The sequence below is a fragment of the Etheostoma cragini genome, chromosome 15 (genome assembly GCF_013103735.1).
Source record: "Etheostoma cragini isolate CJK2018 chromosome 15, CSU_Ecrag_1.0, whole genome shotgun sequence".
NCBI lineage: Eukaryota > Metazoa > Chordata > Actinopteri > Perciformes > Percidae > Etheostoma > Etheostoma cragini.
Window position 1 is genome coordinate 23,956,103 of NC_048421.1, and position 24,335 is coordinate 23,980,437.

Here is a 24,335-nt window from a genome sequence, read left to right on the forward strand (position 1 = left end):
TCAGTGAGTATCTACTCATTAACTGACCATTGGTTAATCATTAACTACCTACTTTTTGTGTATTGTACCGATGTGTCCTATGTGTCCATAATAAGCAGAGTTGATTTTCATTGAAAACCATTTCTCAGATGAGTATTACATGTTATTAAGCAGATTTTTTTCTATTCTTTCTTATGTAAATGAACCAACTGATGATCCCACCAAACAGAAAACGGCTTGACGTGAACCCGGTGTCGGACTGAGGGATGAAGTGAATCCAAATGTCTAATTATCCGGCTCGACAGATGCAAATTAAGAATGCTCAAACAACTTTCAGTCCCTGGTTTGGTCCCAGTCCCACAATGCAAGTCCATACCGTCCCACAGTGTGACCCCACACCTTTCTACGTACTGCTTTATGCTTCCAAAGCAGCTAGGTCCTGGGTCCCGTTAGTTCCCCATCAGTTGTCATTGTGCTCCCCTTCTCATGGTTGACCTTAGTGAGCGGCTTGTGCTCCAGACTCTTTTAGCACGGGGATCCAGACCAGGCCGGTGACCAGGAACATCAGACCCACAGAGAGGAACAGCGGCCCGAGCAGGTAGGGGACATGGCCCACCTGGGTGAAGTAGAGCAGGGACAGGGCGGTGCCCAAAGCAAACAGCAGCGTGCCAACACCGATGGCCATGAAGGGCTTGGAGTAGCGCCGCCAGCAGGACGGAGCCGGACCCCCAGGACTGCCGGGGGACTCCCCGTCCTGCAGAGGCTGTAGCGGTGTGGAGGCTTCAGTGTCCTCCACATCTCGGGACGAAGGATCCATGGCTGATATGGTCACGCTGGAGGACACTCTGGGATCACATGTCCCACGCCACAGAAAGGACAAGAGATCAGAGTCAGACAAGTCTGCACTGATTTGACAATTTTGTACCATAGTGGCCCCGTGAGCTGGCCTGCACTAACGTGTAAGGGGCACGGTAACCACGGTAACGGCCCAATTAAACATTACCATAGTGGTGTTTCAAGCGAGCTCTGAATCAAACACACTAAATACACTAAATAGTAAACTTATCGTGACATTTTTGACATAATATTACATGATACTGCGATAACGATATTGAGTCGATATTATATGCACCCCTAGACCAGACAGACCCTAACCTAGAACCCACAACGGAACCAAAAGCCAGTTCAAGCCAGGTCTGTGGAGGGAAGAAGGGAACGAGGAGAAACAGGAGGAGAAAGTTCACGAATGACCAACGTTAATAGCTAATAATACAATATAATAAAATAAAACTATAAAAAGGATTAGTTTGACAAGGAGCAGGCAGAAGCAAATATGATTTGCCCCTTATTAACAAAATCATACCATCACAGAGTAAATACAGCTTATAATCTTTCAGCTCTAAGCTTAGAATTTGCCCACAAGCGCATCATAACTCATAACTGGAAAACTCCAACAGATTGAAATAACTAAATCATGAAAGAGACCATCTTGGACCAGCACACTCGGACACACGCGATGATGTCATCTCAAAGAAAATAAATAGAAGTAAGTTTAGGTCCTAATGACCACCTGCAGTCACGGAGGGGCAAAGCCCTGTGGGACGCCACGCTACACAACAATGAGATGTATTAGGCTTTGGATATACACATCGTGATTGTTAGTAGGATCATTTTTGTTGTTTTGGTCGTTCCATGGGATTTGTTGATAATTAGAAAGACACTTATTATTTTCTGATGAAAAGCCCTGACAATGTGCTGTACTTTTACAATTTTAATACAGTTTTCTATTAAAATCTCAGGAAACTTTACTTCAAAATAAATGTGCAGAAGCCTGAAATCCCACCTCAACAGCAAATTCCCCATGAATTCCTACAACATCATCTGTCTGACAGCAAGAGAACCCATTTTTGTATGGATCAGTGGATTAATGTGCTCAGGTCAGATCCATCCTCTCTGTCAGAGTTATTAGATCAGCAATATGACATAAACATGCAAAGAATGAAATGATAACATGTTAAATAGTCATCTGCTTCTTACCCAAAGCCTGTGTGTGTGTCTCCCTGCTGGACCGGCGCCGACACAGAATAACTGCTGCTGGACAACTGCTCCCTTCAAAGCCATGCAACCCCACCCCCGCCCCCACCCCCACCCCCACCCCCATCCATCATCCATCATCCAGACTCACAGCCTGTTCCACTTCTCAGTGCTGGATTAGCGATGTTCTCATTCGATAAAAGCTCGAAAAATAATACATGTGTAATGAAAAAAGTTAGAATGGTAGTAGTCTTGCATGTCCAGATCTTCCTCCACAGCACTGGTCTGATTAAGGGCGTTTCTTTAAACCAATCACAATCATTTTGGGCGGGGCTAAGCTCCGGACGGAGCCACGGTGCCGCTGCTAAATAGTCTCAGGAAGGAAGTCGTTTTGGTGGAAGTTCTGGACTTCTGAACGACCAGGTAACCATAGTCCTCAGATTGGACACATAGTCTAGCTAGCTGTCTGGATTTACCCTGCAGAGATCTGAGGACCAGGTAACCATAGTCCTCAGAAATCCACCAGAGGTTAGAACGCCAACAAAGAAACAGAGGACAGGGACATCCAGACGATACACGAGGGACATCCGCTGGAATTTCCAGCGACACAAAATGAGACGTTAATAAAGACTACGATGTTAGAGACACAACCCTTTACCTAACCCCTGTTGTCCTCCCGGGTCAAAAACTTACAAAAATGTGACATCTTCGTCCCTTTTTCAGACTTTATTAAAGTTTTCACTAACACCACCTTACTAGTTTTACTACTTTTTGGAATCCATGGTCAATAACCCTCATTTACATCGAATTATATCTAACATTTGAGTTAAAAAAGCAGAAATTATGAATTATTTTGACTAATAGTTAAGATCAGAGGAATGAAAGGAATCAATTGTAGTTGCAAAGAGCGTTGGAAGGAATCCAATCCATTTTTTGTGGTAATTTGATTAAAAAGAAACTCATATTTCAGATATAGACGTTTTTTAAAGGGGTCAGATTTGACCAGAGGACAACAGGAGGGTTAAAGGGACAATTTTGAACCTCATCTCTTATCAGAATGATGGCTATGGTGTGAAAAAGCCTGCAGTTCTGTTTAATGTTCTCTGTGTCTTGGGGCAGCTGAAAACCTTGTCTACTTCTACTTCTACTTTGTCCTCTCTGGTGGACAGAGGAACTACACAGTTCTACTTCCTAATTCTTCTCACTTCCCTCAGCAAGAGGATGTTAGGGACGAGAGGTACATCTACACTGTTGGGACTGATTTGAATATTCAGCAGTATCCGTGTTGAGCCAGAGGACATGGACGGTGGCAGGGGACAGGGGGTCTTAGCACCCCCAGCTGCTGAGACAACACTGACTGGTGGAGCCTTTGATCCAATTCCCCTCCGATACCAACAGAGACGGGATAATTCTGGTCTCATGGGGCTGAGACCTCCTTCTGGACCACAAAGACAAACTGGTAAAGACTAGAGCCCGGCCGATAAAGGATTTTTAAGGCCAATACCAATACAAATATTTGGTTAATTAAAAATCCGACATGCCAATATATCAGCCGATATAGATATAGATATAGATATATTTTTTAAATGATCCAATAACGGGTTACACAACTTAAACAGATTTCCCTAACATTAGTTATTTGTAGTTATTTATGAATTCTCTCTAAAATAATAAGATAATTAGTTTTGCACAACAGAACATCAAAATATATTCTATATTAAGTTCTGATAAATAATGTTATAGAGCGTCCTCTGGTGGACAGACTATGCAACACCATCACTAACGGGGACATTGTAGAGCGTCCTCTGGTGGACAGACTATGCAACACCATCACTAACGGGGACATTGTAGAGCGTCCTCTGGTGGACAGACTATGTAACGCCATCACTAACAGGGACGTTGTAGAGCGTCCTCTGGTGGACAGACTATGTAACGCCATCACTAACGGGGATATTGTAGAGCGTCCTCTGGTGGACAGACTATGCAACGCCATCACTAACGGGGACGTTGTAGAGCGTCCTCTGGTGGACAGACTATGCAACGCCATCACTAACGGGGACATTGTAGAGCGTCCTCTGGTGGACAGACTATGCAACGCCATCACTAACAGGGACGTTGTAGAGCGTCCTCTGGTGGACAGACTATGCAACGCCATCACTAATAACATGGTTGAAAAAATTAATATATTTTTTTATCAGCCATTATAAATTATTATATATTATTATTTCTATTTCTGAGGACTACTAATCCAGACATCTAGCTAGACTCTCTGTCCAATCGGAGTTTCCTTAAAAAGTGTCACAGTAACCCATTACTGGATGAAAGTCCTGTGTTCTTTAACCCATTCATCATCCCTATCTTTATGAATCTTTACCAGCAAAGTACTGTTATTAATAACTGCAGCTTCCAGATAAATGCAGTGGAGTGGAATAAAACAATATTTCCATCTAAAGTATCTAAAAGTATGTGAAGGAAAATACTTAAAGTACATATATCTTAAAGGTACAGTACTGGCGTAAATCCATGTACTTAGGTAATTTAAAAATTTAAATTAAATGAATTTTAAGAAAAAATATGGACTAAGTTGTAATAGTTAGTGAATAAAATCATACTATCTTTAGCAAAAACAGTCATATTCTTAAAAAAGGGAGAACTTTATGAACACACGCTAAAGAACCAAAGTAGTCATAATTTTGAGAACAAAAAGTATTTTTCCTACACTTTATCTATTAATTTCCTATAAAGGCACCATTGAAGTCAAACACTGCAACAGCCTTCTTCATTTTAATTCATTTGCACGGTACGGTCATTACAGCCACTTCCTGAAATCTTAAATGATGGTCGGTGCTACGCCGGTAGCTGCACACGCTCCAGGTACAGCCACACCTATAGTGGACTTTGGAGGTTGATGCGGACATTTGTTTTTGGGGGATAAACAACATTTGTTACTGACCCTGAGATTTAAATGGTAATGTTGTGAGGAAGACGTTATGAAGCTCCAACCGGTCAGTGCCCTCTGGTGGACAAACCATGTCGTGGTGACACGGTTTCTAAATGATCCCAGACACGTGTATGGATGCATGTATACACGTGTATATGCATATATACTCTATGTGTACACACACACACACACACACACACACACACTTCTGAGCTGCCCATTACCCATCACCGTTTAGACCAAGCCAACTCACCATACCAATCTGGCACTGGTTCCAAATACTCTTAATACATTTCTAATTTTCAAAACCGTATTTTAAGAATAGGAACGTTAATAAACATGTTGCCAGACTGTTTAAATGGAAAACTACATTTAAGAGAGAACGTATGGTGCTTTGTAAACTTTAACATTAGTAATCCCATAAAAACTTGAAGGAACATGAAAGCAGCCACTGGACTGTGCTCTGCAAATGAACACACTGTTTTCCCAATTTATTATTTTATTGTCATAGTTGTTTGCTTTAATAACATTTCAACGCGCTCGAGCATACTGCCAGAACGCCACGAGAAACCAAAAACTGGGTCAAAGCAGAGGGAGACACGTACACCCAAGATAAACATTTGGTTTCAACTGGCTAAGTTCTTTTAAATGGTTTCTTTTGCTATTTACTTCTGAAAATCATCCTTTATATTCCAAGCAAAACCTCGTCCACATCTGGTTACAGATATAACTCCCGCCATTTGTCATTGTCATTTATAAAAGCAAGGAAAAATAGTGACAGAAAAAAAAAAAAATCATGTAATGAGTAGACCAGAGTAGGGATGTGGGGGGGCGCTAACCCAATGGCATAGCTGAGCTCTCAATATGAGAAAGCTGACTCGTGTGGACTTCTTCTTGTTGTGTCATTTGCTTAAAAACGGGTTCTTTTTTTCACATGAGTTTTGTCTGAAGCTGATCTTCGGCACGCAGAAGGGGGCGTGACAGTGGTGGCGTCGCCGCTGACAACTGTGTGGGCGGGTTATGACCGAGCTCCGCCCCTTCCTTCTCACCAGGACTCTCAGGCAGCGGGGTCCTCTTCAGTCCCGCTCAGCAACCAGCTTCAGCACCTTACCGATGGCGATGGTCTTACCTGGGACACACAGACAGAGAGCAGCAGTTACATTTCTGTCACTTAACTCCAAATCCATTGTTCTACTCCTCTGGAATCACTTAGAGACTCCTTAGGTTCACCGTGACCAATTTTTCTGAATAACTAAAGACTTACGACTACTCAAAGCTCTTCTACATAGTACAGGAACCATTCACACACGTCCACACAATGAGGCTGAGGCTGCCGTACAAGGTGCTACCTCCCCCAACCCCCCCCCCCAAAAACATTCATACAAAAATCTGCAATGCAAAGAATGTTCGCCAGCGGTCTAAATGCTATGGACGTTGAAATGTGGACGTTCAACCAACATGTGCAGGTATGGGAGTTAAGCTCTGCTGCTTACTGAGATTCACCCAGGAGGACCAAAAGCTGGATCAGGACTAGACTAAACCAGCCACACGTGTTTAACTCAAGTTGGACCTCAAAGTCGAACTCCACCAAACCCCTCCCAGCCCCACGATCTGTAGACCCTCTACCTTCGTCCCGTAAGGTAAACCGTCCCATCTGAGGAAAGTCTTTGAAGGTCTCGAGGCATATGGTCCCTGCCGTGCGCAGACGGGCGATGCACACTTGGTCCTGTTTGACGAATCGCGGCCGTGTCTTACTCTTGTCTCCTGTCTTCTTGTCTACCAGACAGATGATGGCCTGCCGAGGGGAGAGACAGGTTATCAGCGCACGCACACACACACACACACACACACACACACACACACACACGTGTAAGGCAACCACTCCTCCAAAACATCCAACTGCTACAATCAAAAGCATCACGCTATATTTGTTCAAATGTCTCTATCCCCCCACTTTATCTAATCATTATCTAATCATTATCCCTCAGTTTTAAATCAAGTGAGACGGTTTCTCTCCGTGGGGGGGGGGGGGCCCATGTTAACAGGGTTAAGTTAGAATCAGGGTCTTACTGTTATTTGCACTTCCTCAATGCAGGTGTGAATGTGAAGGACTGCGTTGTAGCCGGGACAGATGATAGATTTGTGTTCAATGATGACGATCTGTGAGGAAAAAAGAGATGTAGTTACTAGAGACCGTTTGGAGCTCTCTCAGGTGTCCCGGGTTACGAGCACACACACACACACACACGGTGGACTGGAGCACGGCGCTGCTGCGTGACACTGACCTGGGCGTCGAAGGTGCGCCCCGTGTGGCAGAGGTTCTCGGCGTTACACAGGATGAAGCCGGGCAGGATCTCCTCCTCCTCGATGCCCTTCAACCGCAGCTTGAGGTTCTCCCCCGGCGAGGCGTCGTCCGTCTCCACGTCATCTGACAGGAGACTCAACACCTCCACCACGTGCTACATGAGGACGAGCCGCACACAGACATGGAATAAGACAAAGAGACTGAATGTGACAAAACACTGCAGACAGAGAAGTTAAGGACTCAATGTCTACGACTACGGAAGACATCGAGTTGACTTTGTTAATTATTAGTTACATGTTTTTATTTCTTGGGAATGATTAGTTCAGTTTCAGTTCAATTTCTGAATAAAGTTCAGATTCTTTTTATAATTTTTCTGGCCATCTAAACCTTTATTTTGAGAGCTCAGATATCAAATGCGAGAGAAAGGGGGAATGGGCCACCCAGGCAGCCAAGTATTCAGAAGACTGACTTAACGGCTCACCATTCCTGCAACATTTGATAAAAACGTCTCTTCACTCCTAATGTAAACTGAAAGCTGTTTTTAAACCATTTGGACAACATGCATGTCTTTGGTTTCTTCTCCAGTCAGAATCACTTTAAGTGCTACTGGCATAGACTGAAAAATAAGGTTTTCATTTCTGAACACTGTATTTTACTCCACACTTTTTGAATGTTACTGAATAAAAAGATGCCTTCAGATTACTGTAGCTGGAAGTTAACAGCCTGAAAACATGGCGTGGCTACGGCAAGAAGTCTTAAGCCCCTGAGCCACCACCCAGACGGCCGGCCCTCGGCAGAAAAGCCAGTCAAAGGTTTTTGCTTTCAGACTAGTTCCAACACAGATAGTGGTGTAGCTGAGTCTTTGCTCGGTGATGTTTGATGATGAAGGAGAGGCTTGTGGGAGGTCTCACCCTGTTTGGCATCATGACGAGCTGCTGTGCTTTACTGATGGAGCCCGACTCCAGCTTGCCCAGAATCACGGTGCCCATGTCCTGATGAGACAGACCGACCAATCAACCAACAGCGTTACAGAGCAGGTGAGAGAAGCAGCACATGTTTCATCAATCCGTTTCCTGTAGCGCTCAGCCACCAGGGAAACAACTTCATAATTTAACTTTTTATCCAACAATTCTTCTGTGCAGATACTGTATGTTTGACAATATCACAGACTTCAAAAAAGGAAATGGTGTGCTCTTGCTACAGCATCACGGGCGGAGCAGTGTGTTTTTAAGCCCTTGGTTGTATTCATTGTTAGAAATACTGATGGAGGTCCAGGGGGGCAACGACAGATTGAGGAATAAATGCTTTTTTCAAGTCTGGTGTTAAAAAAAAGAAAAGAAAATTGCTTTTCGAATTGACAAAATGTATACTATAATGTTAAGTCGGAAAAAGGTAATAATTGCATAATATTGAAAATCGCAACAATATCCTATTGTAATAATATATAGTGGGGCCTCTGGTGAGTCCCACTTCAAATGTTTTGGTATATTATGTGGAAAATGTAATCAATATATTTATCAAAAACAAAGAAAGTTATTCTAAATCCTTTCGAAGACCCCAAATTTGTATTTTTTAACATCTACAGCTCCACACTTTTTGAATGCAGCCTTCTACAATAAAGCACCTAAAGTCTTTTGATCGGGCTTCATTAAGTGGAGGAATCAAGCGGGGGGTTCCGATGAGTCTTACCTTGTATTTGTCTACGATGGGCAATCTGACAGGGCCATCAGTTGATCTGTTTAAATGTGGCAAATTGTCCAAGTGTGGAATGAATGGTAACCCTCTGAAATAAAATCAGATATGGCCAACAGTTAGTAGAGATGGATGAACACACACACACACACACACACACACACACACACACGCCATACGGACAGTAGAGTTGATGAAAAGAAGCTGACGGACTTACGTATACCAGGAGCACATGTCCGTGGGCTCCTTAAGGTTGGCTCCCGTCAGTCCGGAGCACGGCATGAAGTGAATGTCTTTCTTCGGGTTGAAGCCTACCTTCTTCAAAAATGGCACTAGTTTCTCCTTACACTCTTCATATCTGAGGGTTCAACAACAGGAGGGACATCAACATCACCAAAGAAGAAAACATAAATATAGGGGTGATGAACAGTAGCAACAACAGTCCCAATAAAGATAAGGGAACAGTGACTAGAAATGGTAGAAGGAGTCATAGCAGGGCACTGCAGGACGTTACAGGGTGTAGCGTGGCACAGGTGGACGTAGCAGGACATAAGTGGACGTAGCAAGACAGACCACTAGGGGGCAGTAGGGGACCTCTAGGGTTGCTTTCACAGCTGAGCTCTGTGGTGCACGTTAAACTAACAACTGATCTCGGGGGTCTCTATTCTCTAGAGTAGGGCTGCACCATGTGAGGAAAAGAAATAACTGCCATTATTTTGACTGATATTTCCATTGCGATGTTACTCATAATATCGGAGGAAATTATCCTTTTTGTACCACTCTTTCATTGAAAAATATTTAAATTTAAAAAAATGAAACCTTATAGTGTAATTTTTGCAAGGATCTGGATCAAACAAGGTTTTTTTAATTTAGTGTGCAATATACAATTTGTAGGTGGGGAGTCTCTGCAGCACCACAACACTTATTCCGCTTTTAACAAATATTGCGATCTGCAATCTGAGTCACAAAACAGTGATATACAACCAGTGATGCAGTGTTTGGCTGATGTATAAAAAAAATTAAAAAGGTGATAAAAGACCAAAATGGCTTTTTTGAAGAGAAATCAAGCTTTCACTCCTTTGTGGATTGTCCCTGTTAAACAAGGAACTCAGGTTCTCTCCTATCCCCTATCCTATTTATCAAAACTTGGCTTCTTGGATATAAGTTTATAAAACAGATTACGGCAGAAAGCAGACAGTTATGAGGAAACAAAGCATCTTATGTTTTATCACATGAAAAACTGTAATTCAGTGAGAGTCTAGTAACATCTGCTTTAATAACTATAATAACAAAAGGTGTCTCCAAATTCACAATTTGGTCTTCTTTAAAATTAAAGTACATTTGAAAGCACAATTAGTAAATGTGCTGTATTTATATGTGCTGTATTTATAAAGCGCTTTTCCAGTCTTAACAACTGCTCAAAGCGCTTTTACATCTACAGGGAACATTCACCATTCACACACATCCATACACTGTGGCCGGGGCTGCTGTACAAGGTGCCACCTGCTCATCAGATAAACATTCACACACATTCACACTCCGATGCGCAGCACCGGGGGCAACTTGGGGTTCAGTGCCTTGCCCAAGGACACTTCGACAATGACTGCAGGGGCGGGGATCGAACCACAAACCTTCCGATTGGCAGGCAACCACTCTACCACTGAGCCACAGCCGCCCCTAGTACACAGCTTAGTTTCCATAAGGCTTCGTTCAGTATCACTTAATTTGGATAAAACATGTGGATGGAAACAGCTCGGGACTTAAGGGAAGCAGCAGGATTTTCCAGTTCTGTTGCTACAGGCTACCGCAAAGCTAACATTTCCCTGTGTCTTTGAATGCATGCTACCCTGTTTGTCTGCATTTTCTTCTTCAAACATGTAGTAGTAGATGAGTAGAGAGAAAGAAAATACTGAGTCGATAGTTGAAATTGAAAGCTCATTTTGATCAATTTTTTTATTTAAAATCAAACCTGTGACATCCCGTATAATAACAATAATGTATAAATAGTATATTGTGAGCTGCGGTTTCATATTTAGGTGTGAGATGAGCCATTAACTCCTTGCGATTACATATCTACTGTTTGGTCAATGTTCTTTAAGTACCCACCTCTCCAGGCTCCAGTTGACTGTAGGGTCGTCCATTTTGTTCACCAAAACTATCAGGTGCTTGACGCCGGCTGTTTTGGCCAACATGGCATGCTCCCGCGTCTGTCCCCCCTTCTCAAAACCAGTTTCAAACTCGCCTTTCCTGGCTGAGATCACCTGAGGGTCAACACATTCAGTTAGTCAGTGGTTCTGTCTACCGTGCTATGTAAACATAAGAGAGTTAACAAGCTGTAGCTAACTAACGTGCCACTAAACCGATCCTATCTGAATATAAGTCTAATATATCCCATACATCCATATAAAGAAACTTGTTTGTGGCAATTTGGTTAATTATTTATGGAAATGGAGACAGATCGATAAACTAAACGTGTTGATCTCAGGTAGGTTTAGGTACTAAGGTGAGCTGTGTGAGTGTAATGTTTCTGTTTCTGATTAACAGCATTCCAGTTTTGATTTTTCAATTCAATACACCCACTGGCCTTTTAGTTTCTGAGAATGCTGGGTAGACCAAGCCAGATAGTCTACCCACTAGATCCCGCAGTATTAAAATGTGATGAGACTTCTTGTTGAGGTAAAAAGTTGTCTCGCAATATGGGAACAAGTTTTGATTATAGTCTGCATTTAAAAAAGATCACACAGCTTCAACTAGAAGTTACAAGCTCAAGACTTTGCCTCGTGAAGCCAATCTCGCAAGCAGAGTATCTTGTCACACCGCTACGTACTAGTTGAGGACTATCTGACGTCTCACTTGGACAACACTAGCCATTTTCTGAACTCACCAGAACAGCCAAGTCTGCTTGCGATGCACCTCCGATCATGTTGGGCACAAAGCATTTGTGGCCTGGAGCGTCTAAGATTGTAAAGTGCTTTTTTTCTGTCTCAAAGTATGCTCGGCCCACCTCCACCGTCTTGCCTTTGTCCCTCTCCTCTTGGTTGGTGTCTAAAGCCCAAGACAGATACCTGCGAGACAAAAGGCATATTCCATTGTTGATTTGCTTACGTGGGAGATGGTTTCTAAGGGTTGACATGTGCATCTAAATTATCTATGCCGATGATTGAAGCTAATATTGGCCCAACATGTGGTTCTGACCCTATTTGCTAAATAAAAACTAATGCTAACCATATTGTTAGGCCATCAGTTTAATTAAGTCAGCATAGATCACCTTTCCACGTTCTAGATTCAGTAAGAGCTAGTTTGTTCTGACACAGCAGTGTCCCACTCACCAGGTTTCCCGGCTCTTTTCCTTGGCTTCTCTCTCGTACTTCTCTAAGGTTCTCTTGTCTACCATGCCAGTTAGATACCTGTTGGAGAAGAGGGGAACAACAGAGAAACGTACAACATGTCAAAGGCCTGATGTGGTGAAACTCATAAGGAAAGGCAGTGAACAAAAAAAAAAAAAAAAAGAAAAAGAAAAAAAAGGGAGATTGCTACTCACATGATTTGTCCGCCAATGGTGGACTTGCCAGCATCTGGTGAGAAGAATACAAAGTGACTTGGGAGTGAAGAAAACTGTGACATTGTTGTTAAGCTTAAAGGTGGGCCACATTAGGCTGGGAAAACCCTGAAGAATTTCCGTTCAATTTGAGATTGGTTCTTAAAGTCAGTCTGGCCAAGAGCCCATTCAGAGAGCCTTTCAAGAGCCCAGTGTTAATGAACGTTGACAGACATGAAACAAACATGGAAGCTGGAAGCACTCAAGCCTGACTGACATATCAGGACATTGATTCTCTCCTCTCTGTTTGAATGTATGAGAAACCAGAGACTCAAACAGAGAGAAGGGAATCAATGTACGGATACTCAAATCGGTGTTGCTCCAGATCGCTTAACAGTAATTCTATCAAGTAACATTTGACTTCAGAGACATTTATTTTAAATCCCTGGTGTGATGAGCATCATCCACCAAACGCCTACAACATACAGGTGTACAGCATGCACTGACCTACGTGTCCGATAAACACAACGTTGACGTGCTCCTTCTTGGGGGCATCTGGCTGTGTAGGTGGAACCTTGGGCGCCGGCGTTTCCTCTTCCTCCTCCATCACCTCTGGAGCCGCCTCCTCTGGTCCCCGGTCCCCACAAGACCCGCCTCCCGGCTCCTCCTCGTTTGGCTCGGCCTCTTTCTGGTCCCACGGCTCCTCTGTGGTCATCTCCGAGTCGCCGTTCTCCAATGGAGCTGCACAGGCACAAACAGCCCCCATCATTCACTACTTCAAACAGCTCAACGGGGTCAAATATAGACAGAACATCTTTTCACCTTTATTTATCAAACAAGCGTTTCAGGATTTATTCTGAGAATTAAAACAGAGGCGAATATTCATAATCAGCAGCATATTGAAGTTTTTTGCGTGTTTCTTTATTTTCTGTTACTTAGAAAGTACTTTTAGTGTAAACTGCAGTGACCTGTGTGTTGTCATGAAAGGAAATCCATGAAGCAAAAGGCCTTTTTTTCTTTCAGTGACAATCAGTAAGGACCAATAACAATTAGCCATACATAAATTTGAGACAAAGAAAATAAAAATCCTTAAAAAAAAAAAACAGTTCCTGTGCAGCGTACAACGCAACAAAAGCAATGACAACATGAGACTTTCCTTGAAAATGGAATTAAAAAACTAAATATTAAGTAATACCCAGCACATTAAAGGGTTTTTGTTCTGCCAGCCTTCCCTGTGGTTGAAGTAATGGTCAGCTAGCAGCAGGATTTGTAACATGCCCGCGCCGGTCTGACCTGCCGTTATTGTTTATGGTCAAACAACGCAGAACAGCCAAAACGTAATGTTTGACTAGATTGCAACGTTTACATAAACATTCATCATTTAGGACACACACACCTGCTGAACAACTCATCGTCTTGTAGTTGCAACCTCTGCCAGAGAAGCTTTCCAGAGTTTTGTTTAGGCAATCTTTATCAAATCATGATCCGATTTATGGATTATGTTTAGGGAGGCAGCGATGCATCGGAATCGGCCGACATTCGCCCAAATCACTGTCACCAGCAAAAAAGCTGTAGGGCGGCTTAATTATGGAAACCAAAGCAATTACTCATCGACTTTTGGAAAGAAATACACAAAATGAGAGTTTACTTTACTACATAAAGTGCAAAGTAATTTCTCGATTCCATTGTTTGTGATCCTAATAAGCCATAATTGTTATGCTCAACATTTGATTAATTGTCCAGCCTTATTAGATGGCAGTAGCCCGTGTTTATCTATTTTGCGCTGCCTTTTGAGTGTTAACTGGTCTGAGTCATCCAACAGTAGCAACATCCTCCTGCATCCCTGAACTCACCGCTGTGGCAACATTTTGCCTTCCCCGTGAGTTTTGAAAACAAACAATGAAGGTAAAGCATGCGGGCTCTAACGGGACTCTATGGTGCCTTCAGGTACAGTCGTTCAAAAGGTGCTTTCAGTTGAGTCACTAAAAAAACAACAACTGAGAAACTCAAACTGGTCATAAATTTGTTTGATACAATTTTTGCTCCTTCAGTTACAGGTGGGCACAGGAAAAAACTAAAAAAAAACAAACACCCAATAACTTAAACATGGCCAAAGCCGTTTAAGAATAAAAAACATGATCAAGTAGGGAAAACTGCCTCCAAAATTTTGAAACTAAATAATATTTACTAGTAGAGCTGGGCAATATAGCAATACTCTATCAATATTGTGATATGAGACTTGATATTGTCTTAGATTTTGGATATCGTAATATAGCATAAGTGTTGTCTTTTCCTGGTTTGAAGGCTCCATTACAGTAAAGTGATGTTAAAGTCATTTTTCTTGACTTCCAGACTGTTCTATAATCTGCCCACTTAGTCATAGCCACATTACTGATGGGTATTTATCAAAAATCTCATTGTGTCAATATATTGTGAAACCACCAATAGTCAACACTACAACTTTGTTGCAGTATGAATAGGTATTTTGTCTAAAATATTGGGATCATTGATTTTTCCCATATCGCCGGGCCCTATTTACTAGTTTAGGCCAATATCCGATTCCTACGTTAAAACACCATTTCATTTTGCTGTTATATATAAATGCACTCATAACAAGTGTTTGGCTTGTATTTAATTAAGTTGGTACAAGGTAGGAACTGCATTTTAATCTGGTCTCATTTAACATTAACAGCTTCTTTTTTTGGATTTAGGGCATTTGAGAGCTTTTTCCAACCTAACACTGTTTAAAGAACTCCTTGCATTAGATACTGTGTACAGAATTCCAGTGGTTTAGAAAAGGTTTAAAAACCTTGAAATAGTTGCCAGGATGGAATTGCTCTGCTCTATTTAATTACAATGTCTAGAGAAATCGGCCCAGCGTGTGCACAGTCAAGCTTTACAAGCCCAGGCTGTTGTGGTCCTCACCTGTAAACAGCCAACCACATTTCTGAGCTTCCCTTTCCCTCGATGCTATATTGTTTCCACTTCAGTGGAAAAAACAAATACTCTAGCCATTTGAAGCGTCCTGGCACGGTTATTTGAACGACTGCAGAAGTGACAATGCTAGTAAAGCTGCTGTATGTAAAATTAGGTTTGATGATCAGTTTTGTAATCTTCTTAATTTTAGGATTTTTTTAGTACACTGAAAGGGGAAAAAAATATTCAATGTACCTGCGCACTACAACACCCAATAATATTTAATCAGTTCACAGTGCAACTGATTTTGAACGGTGGATTCCCAGCAAGCTTCTCTAAAATGTTGCTGTACCTCTTGTGGCTTATCTCCCACTGAAATATGGCCGTGTCTGGTTAAAGCGATAATGAAACAAGAGTCCCAGTGATTGTGACAGAGGAAAAAGACACTCTGTGGCAGTTGTAGATCATCTGTGTGATTGGCAAAGGACAAAAAAGCAGGAAAAAAGACGGTGCAGCCAATTCCAGTCGGTGGCTGGTCAATCGCTGCATCACAAATTTTTATCTTTTGGAATATGTTCTTCACTGTCTGAAAACAACACCAACAACAACTAATAGTGTCTAAGACCATACGATTTGAGAATATACAAATTTGTTTTCTCCAAATACCTGAGGAAAAATGTAAGTAGCACTACATAATAAAATTAACTGTTTTAGTAAAAAGGGAAGCTAGAGAAATTGTTTATCAAGGTATTGTCTACATAAAAGTTCACCTAATGTTTTTATGAAATCGTGGTTTACTACATGTCGTTGTTTGTCTTAGTCATTGTCACATTTAAAAGTCTATTATTCCTTGAGGATGACATGTATTTACGTTATGACGCCGGCGTGAATATTGGCGCTTCACAATTCATATAAATGATATTTTGTGTTTTCTAGTAAATTAAGTACCTTCAATTTTAGATTGGGTGTCGTTCCTTCTTGACACATTTCTATCCCCTGCTTTGACTTATCAATTCTGGACTCAGGGCTGCTGCCAGCTGGTGTAACGTACGTCGATCGACTAACGTTAGCTGTCAACCTCCCGACTAATGGTCGCCACTAGCTACTGATCTAGTGAAGATGATCCCTTCAGAACACAGTGGATTTCAATGGACTCTCCATCCAAACTCGACTGGACCTTCGTCTACCAGACTCTTTTGAGAACATGTACTCCCCGTCTCCGCCGATCACGTGGTAGCTTACAGACACCTGGACAGCTGTCAGCTTACGCCAGCTAGGTTCTGTTAGCTTCCACCGACTGACTGCTCGCCCAGAACATCTTCGCTGTAGAGCTCTTTCCCCGGCTAAAGCTAATAGCTAACACTTACAGCTGAAGTTAGTGTGGGCCACTCTGCACTGTCGAAAATGGTGCTCGTAAAATATTCCTCACTGCAACTTCTCACCGTCAACTTCTCTCCAGCTTGCATAGCCAACATAAAATAAAAATGAAACATAGTCATGTTGTTGGTTTCCAGCTAAGAAATAAATAGTTTGCGCCCACACATCCAAAACTCTTAGAACACATCAGATAACCTTCAGCAACGATTGCAGGCTCTTTGGAGCTCTGCTTCAGATCAAGTTCCATCGTGACAAATGAGTGAACCGCTTGCAGAGTGACATGAAGATGTGAATGAGAGAGAGAACATTTCTTGATTTATCCGGACGAATCACACCGCTGGTAAATACATAAAGCCAAAGACTTGAGAAAGGGGGAATGGAGCTTTCAGACTAACTTAACTTGTAGAATGGAGTCTCAGTAACTCATGACATAAGAGCCATTACAGGCTCTATTATTACAAAGTGTTTAGTGTGGGCGTGCACAGGCCAATGAGGGGAGCAGTAATTATGTGCGTCACACGAAGTACAGAGGGAATCTCAACACTAAGGCAACATCCACACTAATGTTTGTTTAGGAACGCATATCTTTTGCTGTTGTCGTTAACACACTACTCCAGTGTTTCCAATCCCCTAAAACAGAGACCCTGCGCGGAACCTGTTCCAAAACTCTGGGGTAGCATTGTAGTTTGGACGGGCAGAAACGGAGACCTTTGGAAACGAAGACGCAGACAGCCCCGTCAGCCAGTTATCCTGGTAGGCTTCCATACCTCTCAGTAACTCCACGATCATACAGCCCTGCATGGTATTACTTTCTCACCATTGTTGTTCTCTGAAGTATTTAAAACTCATACTGCCATGATTTTCAACCGCATGGTGACATTTGACAATCTGCTTTAAACTGACACGCGCAAATGGTCCTGCGATATGAGTTGTGAGGTGAGCTAATAGGGACGGAGATCATTTATAATGTGGAGCCTACACACTTGTTTCAAAACTCTTTAAAAATTAAAAGTGGGGATGTAGCCTTAGACACAGACGCCATACATACCGGCACTTTCTGACAGCTCCATGGTGGATATCTTTTCAACAGCAACTAAAAAAAAAAGAAACAACGGTTAAGTTAATGTTTAAGGTAATTGGAAAAAGGACCCTGACCTATTCTACATGGCAAATTTAGTTAGAGGAAAAAGAAGGACAAAACAGTAAATTTAGAGGACCGACAGGTTTTCATGTCAATCACCTCCATTTGTTAGGAGCACATACTTCCCTTTGGTACTGTGTCCATGGGAACAATAATGGAAGGTTTTGAAACCACTGACACAGAACATGAGCAACAGTGTCTGTCAACCAATGTATTGGAGTTACGTGGACCAGGCTAATTGTAATTAAGGTTTCCTACGTGTTATTACGGACTTCAGCCTGGTCCAGGTGACACATTTTGCTCCACTTGAGCAAGCAGTGCGTCAGAACATCCACGTCACACCAGTCGTGCTCCCACCAACTTCTTTTAAATGACGAGCTTAGTTTTATCACTAACTTTATCACGTAAAGTTGGACTGTAGAAAGACAATATCGATGTTTGCCAGGAGCACCGTTTACTTGGCTCAGTTAACAGTTTAAAACACACCGGTAACGTTACTGAGCTAACCTAGCTAGCTCAAATACATTGACTTAGAACATAGCGACACATCACATTAGCTAACCGAAATGCTAGCTAGCTACCGCCGGTTAGCTGTGACAAGCTAATGCCGGCTTGGTTGGTACAGTTTTGACAGTGCTCAACAACTATACTCCAACTGTACAGTCAAACGCCCGAGTAGCATTACCATGATTGGTTGGTTGTCAGTTAAAAGTTACATTTTCAGGCATAACATCTAAATTACTGCTACACCGAACAGCACAGCAGCCAGGCAGCTTGTCGTGCTTCACGGAACGCGTGTCTGTACAGTGGCTAGTAAGCTAGCAACTACCCAACCCAGGCTCATGTTAGCAGCTAACTAGCTAACTTCTAGCTAAAGTAACTAGCTCCCCAACGTGACTGGGAACTTACCAACAGACTCGAGATTTTCCGAGTGCGCTTTCGTTGCAAAAACCGGAACAAATTCGGCGGCGTTCACATTGGGTACAAACGGTTTGGCATTCACGTTTAGGGCTGTAAATGCTGAATCAAGTTGTCCGTCGATTGTGGCCTCCACATCGTCCTCTTGTTCCCAGGAATCAGGGGCAGTGTCTGTCGGGTCCATCGTGGGTCTTAGATTTTCACTACTGTGAGATTTCAACTACGCAGTTCTTGGTCTACGTAAGTGTCCGCCCTAAACCCGACGTTAAGGTCTCCCCTTGGGGTAACTGAGAGCGTCCCACCTTGAAGTGGAGCTAATGTTTTATCTCCAATTCAGGTGAACTAAGCAGCCGGTTCCTAACGGTGAGACGCCAGAGAGGATATTCGACTCAGCACTCCCAGAGTCCGCGTGAGCTCTGCGTCCCCGTCAGTTGACGTAGTCCCCGCGGTGACCGTTGGGATATGAAGTCTCAGTTTAAAGCGGAAATAGTTTAGCTTGAAAGAATCCTGAGGTCAAGAAGACTACATACCCCAAAGACTATTAACTGCTAGTACTCGTCAGTAGTCTTTGAACTTTTCAGAAACCAAAGATTTGATTTGTTGCATCAAATGGAGCAATACTTTTATAAAGGCTATAACTTAATGTGTGTATTATTATTATTTTTTTTTAATCTTATTATATTTAGGTACAACCTCCTACATATTGGGATTTGCAAAATTCCTCACAGGTTTTTTCACTAACAATAACTTTATTAAAACTTTACTCAAAATGGGGAAATTACAACAATATAGCAGCAATTGACTGGGTTCTTGATTTAATAAAAAAAAAGGTTTGGTTTTGCAACACATCAATCTCAATCATCGTTAATTATCCTTTTCAAAAGATTTAAGTCATTCCCTTTTCGTTTTTCATTTTATCCATTGATGAATTTCACTTTAGGGTGTATCACAGCTTTAGAATCATAGAAAATATACTGAGGAGATTTAAATGAATCAACACATAACCGTCCTCGGTCTTCACAAATATGATCTACAGCTTTAAAAAAAGTCCTCTGGGATAATCGTGTCTGATGAAGTGAAGTGGAACACATGTCCTTAGCATTCGTCATATCACAATGTTTTTATATATCCTCTTGGCATTGAGACATGTTTTTTCTACATTTTATTTATTCCTTTCAGTATTAACCCTTGTGCTGTCTTAGACTTTTCCTGACGTTAATTAACCTGTTGTTCTTGTCACGTTTTGTCCAACTTTGTGCCACTTTTTCCGATGTTTTTGACCTTTTTTTCTTACGTTTTTCAATCATCAATTATTCTTTACATACTACAAAATTGAATAAAACACCCAAATTCAAAGAAAGTAGTGAACTGATCATTTATTTAAGCTGTTAGGAGCGTTGTATTGAACATCCACGTTATTTAGTTTTCCAATTTGGTTGAAAAGAAAGCCAAATTTCTGATATACTGTAGAAACTTCTTTAAATTTGGGTCAGATTTGACCCGAGGTCAAGAGGAGAGTTAAAAAGCAAACTGAAAACATGTCTGGGTGTGTTCTTACTTTTAAACGATTACTATCATCGGTAATACGATCATCTGTAATCACTGATTGGTGTTTGGGATTGGCTGCTGACTGATTGATCCAAAGCCTGTTGTCTCTGATTCTTTTTTTAATCTTCAGGCTTGTGAAAGATATTAGACCATTCCCTTCTGAAGCTCCAAGGGAAGCCTTGACTCGACAGTTTGGATTTGATGATCAGGTCTAAACTTAAGAGTGAGGCTGGCATTGTTTGGATTGGAACAATTCGGATTCCAATTCCTGATTCTTACAGATTTTTTGAGGATCAAAGAGAGTCAAAGCCATGTCACTCAAGTAACCCCCCTCTGGTAATCATTAGTATTTTTAAAGATTATTTTTTGGGGCAATTTAGGCCTTTAATGACAGGACAGATAAAGAAGTCGAGAGAGAGAGGGAATGACATGCAGCAAAGGGCCGCAGGTTGGAGTCGAACCCTCCATAAAGACCTCCATACATGGGATATATATCCCGAGCTATCTGGGCGCCGGTAACCAGTATTATTCCATGATCAGTTTTTTTTGTACTTGTTTTTAGATCTTCTTTTCTTTTAGTTGTCAAGGCTTCAGGTCGCCAACATGCAGAGATTTAGTTTCAGTCCAGGATGTCAGTTTCTTTCTCCAACACTTTCTGTCTTCTGCCTCACACTGCTAGTCTTTTAGTTTTAGGACAGTTTTCATTTCTACAGAATACTGTAGTACTGTCTGTTTCTAGCTTCATTTTACGGTATTACCCCTTTACAAGGTCTTCAAACACATTTATACACAGCACTTTTCCATATTGGCCTTTTCATTATGTCAGTGAATGTGTTTGATGTTATGAATACGTGACATTGTTTTAGCTTGATGGCTTTCACTTATTGCCAGAAATCTAGGGTTCATGTACATTCCCATATTTAATCAAGAATGTATACTGACTAATTGAACCACGTACATTTCAGCTGCATTGAGTGATCAACTTCCAACAGTACAGAGGAAGCCTTTTAGAATTATAACCGCAGAAAGTCATGGCGTGAAATTAAAATGAGAAAACTTTGAATTTATTCCGTTGAGAGACAGAATTTACACAAAATGTCAAAGTGTTTCTGTACTGTAAACTAATGGTAGAAAACATCCAAGAGAAAAGATTCTGCTTATCAAATACAATCGATCATGAGCAGGACGGTCCAAATCAAAAGCAAACATATTCTTAAAGGTTATGAAGTTATTGATTTAGCTTTGCATTATAAACACACAACCAAAATGATCATCGACAAGATTTTGCTTCAATTCCACCATGTCAGAAATTAAATAAAGAACAGTAGTTAGAAAGTATCTATAATATAAGTGCAATAACGCTGAAATAGATTATTTTGTCATCTTCATTCTCAATGTGTTCATTCGTTATCAAACCATTGCATTTAATCCATAATTTTACAACTCTTTACAGTAAATGGGTTTCATTAGTAGCCTTTTGTTTTAATATTAACATTCAGACATCTATGTGAGAGCAAATTCAAACCATTCGGCCCATATTCTCCCATTGAATATCCAAAAGCCATAACAATCAATGATAATCCTTCACAGATGACAAAAACTGATGCTAAATATCATGCAACTGAAGTTGCATGATACAAGATACGAAGATACAAAGTATGGATTCATAACACGCCATCATTTCCTGTATTCCCAGGTTTGTTTTGGACTTGTAGGCATTGAGGCCTAGACGCGGTGCGATAACATCTCTAACGTCAGGTTGGTTCCGCGTCCCACTGTGGGAGATGGTCTAACACAACCTTGCCCCCCCGCACAGACTGTATCTTATCAGGTTAGAGGGCGCGTCTACCACCAGTTCCAATGGAAGCCAGTGTTTCCTGTGGAGTTGGGTCCGTTTCCGGTTTCATCGGCCCGGTCCGGTCTAACACGCTGAACCGGTTGGGTTTCATGCTAAACGGTTGAACAGCATTTGTCATGATGACATCTTCTGGCAAATTAAAAACTCGCTGATATTATCAACCTGTGGCGAAGGCGTCACGCCACCAAATCTAATCTGTACTACGAACAGTGTTGGGCAGCAGCGTTACTAGTTGAACTACCACAGGAGCTAAAGTTAGCTCTTATATGGATCCAGTAGTGTGGTAGCGTCCATACAGTCCCCCTCCCCCTCAGGTTTCACCACACTTCTCTCGATCAAGTGACTTTCATCTGGGACGGCCAAACCCACCTTGGATCCGTCCTAAAGATGTCTGTGGCATTGTCCAAAGGGAATGCAGGACATGAGCAACAAGTCAAACCAGGGTGAAGTTCACCATTCACACTTTGTGAACTTCTCCACACAAGTAAATCCTCATCATAAAGAAACACTAAACCCAACATGCTCGTCATCAGCCCGCGCTATCTGGGATTATTTTTTACCAAAAGACATCCAAGGGACAAAGGCTAAAGTGAGCGATGGGTGGGTGAATTATTTCAAAGCCCAGCTCAACCAACTTAACTGTAAAAAAAAAAAAGACAAATACGCAAACAAAAAGAGAGCAACCAACCGAATAAGAGCCCAGAGCCAACATCTCTAGTGTAAATGGTAAACCAGGACAGGAAGTACTTTGACCCAGGTCTGGCAGGACGTTTTTGGCAAAGAAAAGACAGCCCGTGAAGGAAGGTCACTTTTTGCTCAGGTTGCATTGTTGACAAAAATAAAAATACAGTTACATCAAAATAAAGTTAAAATAACTCTGACCCCGGCTGCATGTGCAATTAGAAAGGGAGTTTGAGTTGGATTCTCTAAGCTGTGGACGGAGTGTATGTTGTTAACAGGGATTATTGGGCCACACATTTTGACCTTGAAGTCACAGGACTTTGGGAAGAAAGAAACAAACTCGTTATTTTACTAGAAAATGTCATGATATGGGAACAAAGTCGTAATTCTTCAAGAAAAACGTGGAACATTTTGAGAAAAATGTACAGAACAGTGTGTCGACCAACGTGCCAAAATGATTAGTTTTTGAAAAAGTTGACACTTAATTAATTCTGCAAGGGAAATTACAATTTGTCTAATTCTGTAGTTAGTTAAACACATTATTACAGGCCTGAAACACACACATTCTCGGTACCTTTACATGCTCTAAGGGAGAGATGGCAGAGTGGGGGGGCCCTGCACAGGCACCCCGAGCAGTTGGGGGTTTGGAGCCCAGCAGGGGAACTGGCACCTATCCAGCTATCAGTCCACTTCCGTACTTTTGGTCCGTAGGGGGACTTGAACCTGCGACCCTCCGGTTCCCAAAGCCAAGTCTGAGCTTCTGCCAATAAGCACCAATAAGCAAATGATATCTACGTGACTAAGTAATGGCAACGTGGAGCTCTTAAAGTCCAGCAGAGGAACATCACACATCAGCTAATTCTCAGGGTTTTTTCTAAAGCTACTGTATATACAGTCAGGGAGTCAATAACTTAGTTATGATATAGTTCTCAAAATACGACTTTATTCTTGTAAAATCATGACTTAGTCTTGTAAAATAACTTTATCTTGTAATGTTTCACATGTTACAAGTGAAATTTCACCCCAAAATTGCAAGTAAATATTTTCCCTCTTACCTGTAGTCATATTCATCAACCGGTTATGTTAATATTTTTCATGTCTAGTCTGGGAGAAAAATAATAGATCCTTCATGAGCTGCTCACTACCAGGGCTGTGGATTCTCTCGAGTAACCGGATCAAAAGAGACATTGCGTCTAATTTTTTTCAGATGTATTTTGTTGTTGGTGTTCTGAGCAGTACAAGCTGAGGGCCATCTGGTTATTAGTTATTATATTAGAAAGAGGGAAGACATCTCTACGGCTGATATCTCCAGCACTGGGCAACTCACACCAAAACTATCTAGACTGATAAATAACAACACACATAAGGGGAAAAATGGATTTTTGGTTGGGGTGAACTGTCCCTTTT

The 24,335-nt window shown here is 41.7% G+C and overlaps 2 protein-coding genes across 3 annotated transcripts; both read right to left on the minus strand.

Annotated features, from left to right (window-relative positions):
- LOC117958010 (phosphoinositide-interacting protein-like) lies at nucleotides 1–2,124 on the minus strand. Its single transcript, XM_034894188.1, has 2 exons — nucleotides 2,017–2,124; nucleotides 1–824 (listed from the first exon to the last, which is right to left on the minus strand). Exon 2 carries the CDS (start codon nucleotides 794–796, stop codon nucleotides 476–478), a length of 321 nt encoding a protein of 106 aa, XP_034750079.1. The 5' UTR covers nucleotides 797–824; nucleotides 2,017–2,124; the 3' UTR covers nucleotides 1–475.
- A 3,311-nt stretch (nucleotides 2,125–5,435) lies between these two features.
- gspt1l (G1 to S phase transition 1, like) lies at nucleotides 5,436–19,286 on the minus strand. 2 transcript variants are annotated; one of them, XM_034894175.1, is made up of 14 exons: nucleotides 18,833–19,286; nucleotides 17,831–17,875; nucleotides 12,997–13,230; nucleotides 12,493–12,526; nucleotides 12,281–12,358; nucleotides 11,836–12,016; nucleotides 11,058–11,212; nucleotides 9,169–9,309; nucleotides 8,949–9,042; nucleotides 8,171–8,251; nucleotides 7,240–7,413; nucleotides 7,025–7,114; nucleotides 6,581–6,749; nucleotides 5,436–6,083 (listed from the first exon to the last, which is right to left on the minus strand). In XM_034894175.1, the coding sequence occupies exons 1-14, from the start codon at nucleotides 19,023–19,025 to the stop codon at nucleotides 6,031–6,033; spliced, it is 1,722 nt and encodes a 573-aa protein (XP_034750066.1). In that variant the 5' UTR covers nucleotides 19,026–19,286; the 3' UTR covers nucleotides 5,436–6,030. The 2 variants fall into 2 exon arrangements, with proteins under 2 accessions (XP_034750066.1, XP_034750067.1); XM_034894176.1 differs by lacking the exon at nucleotides 17,831–17,875.
- Nucleotides 19,287–24,335: the final 5,049 nt, after the last annotated feature.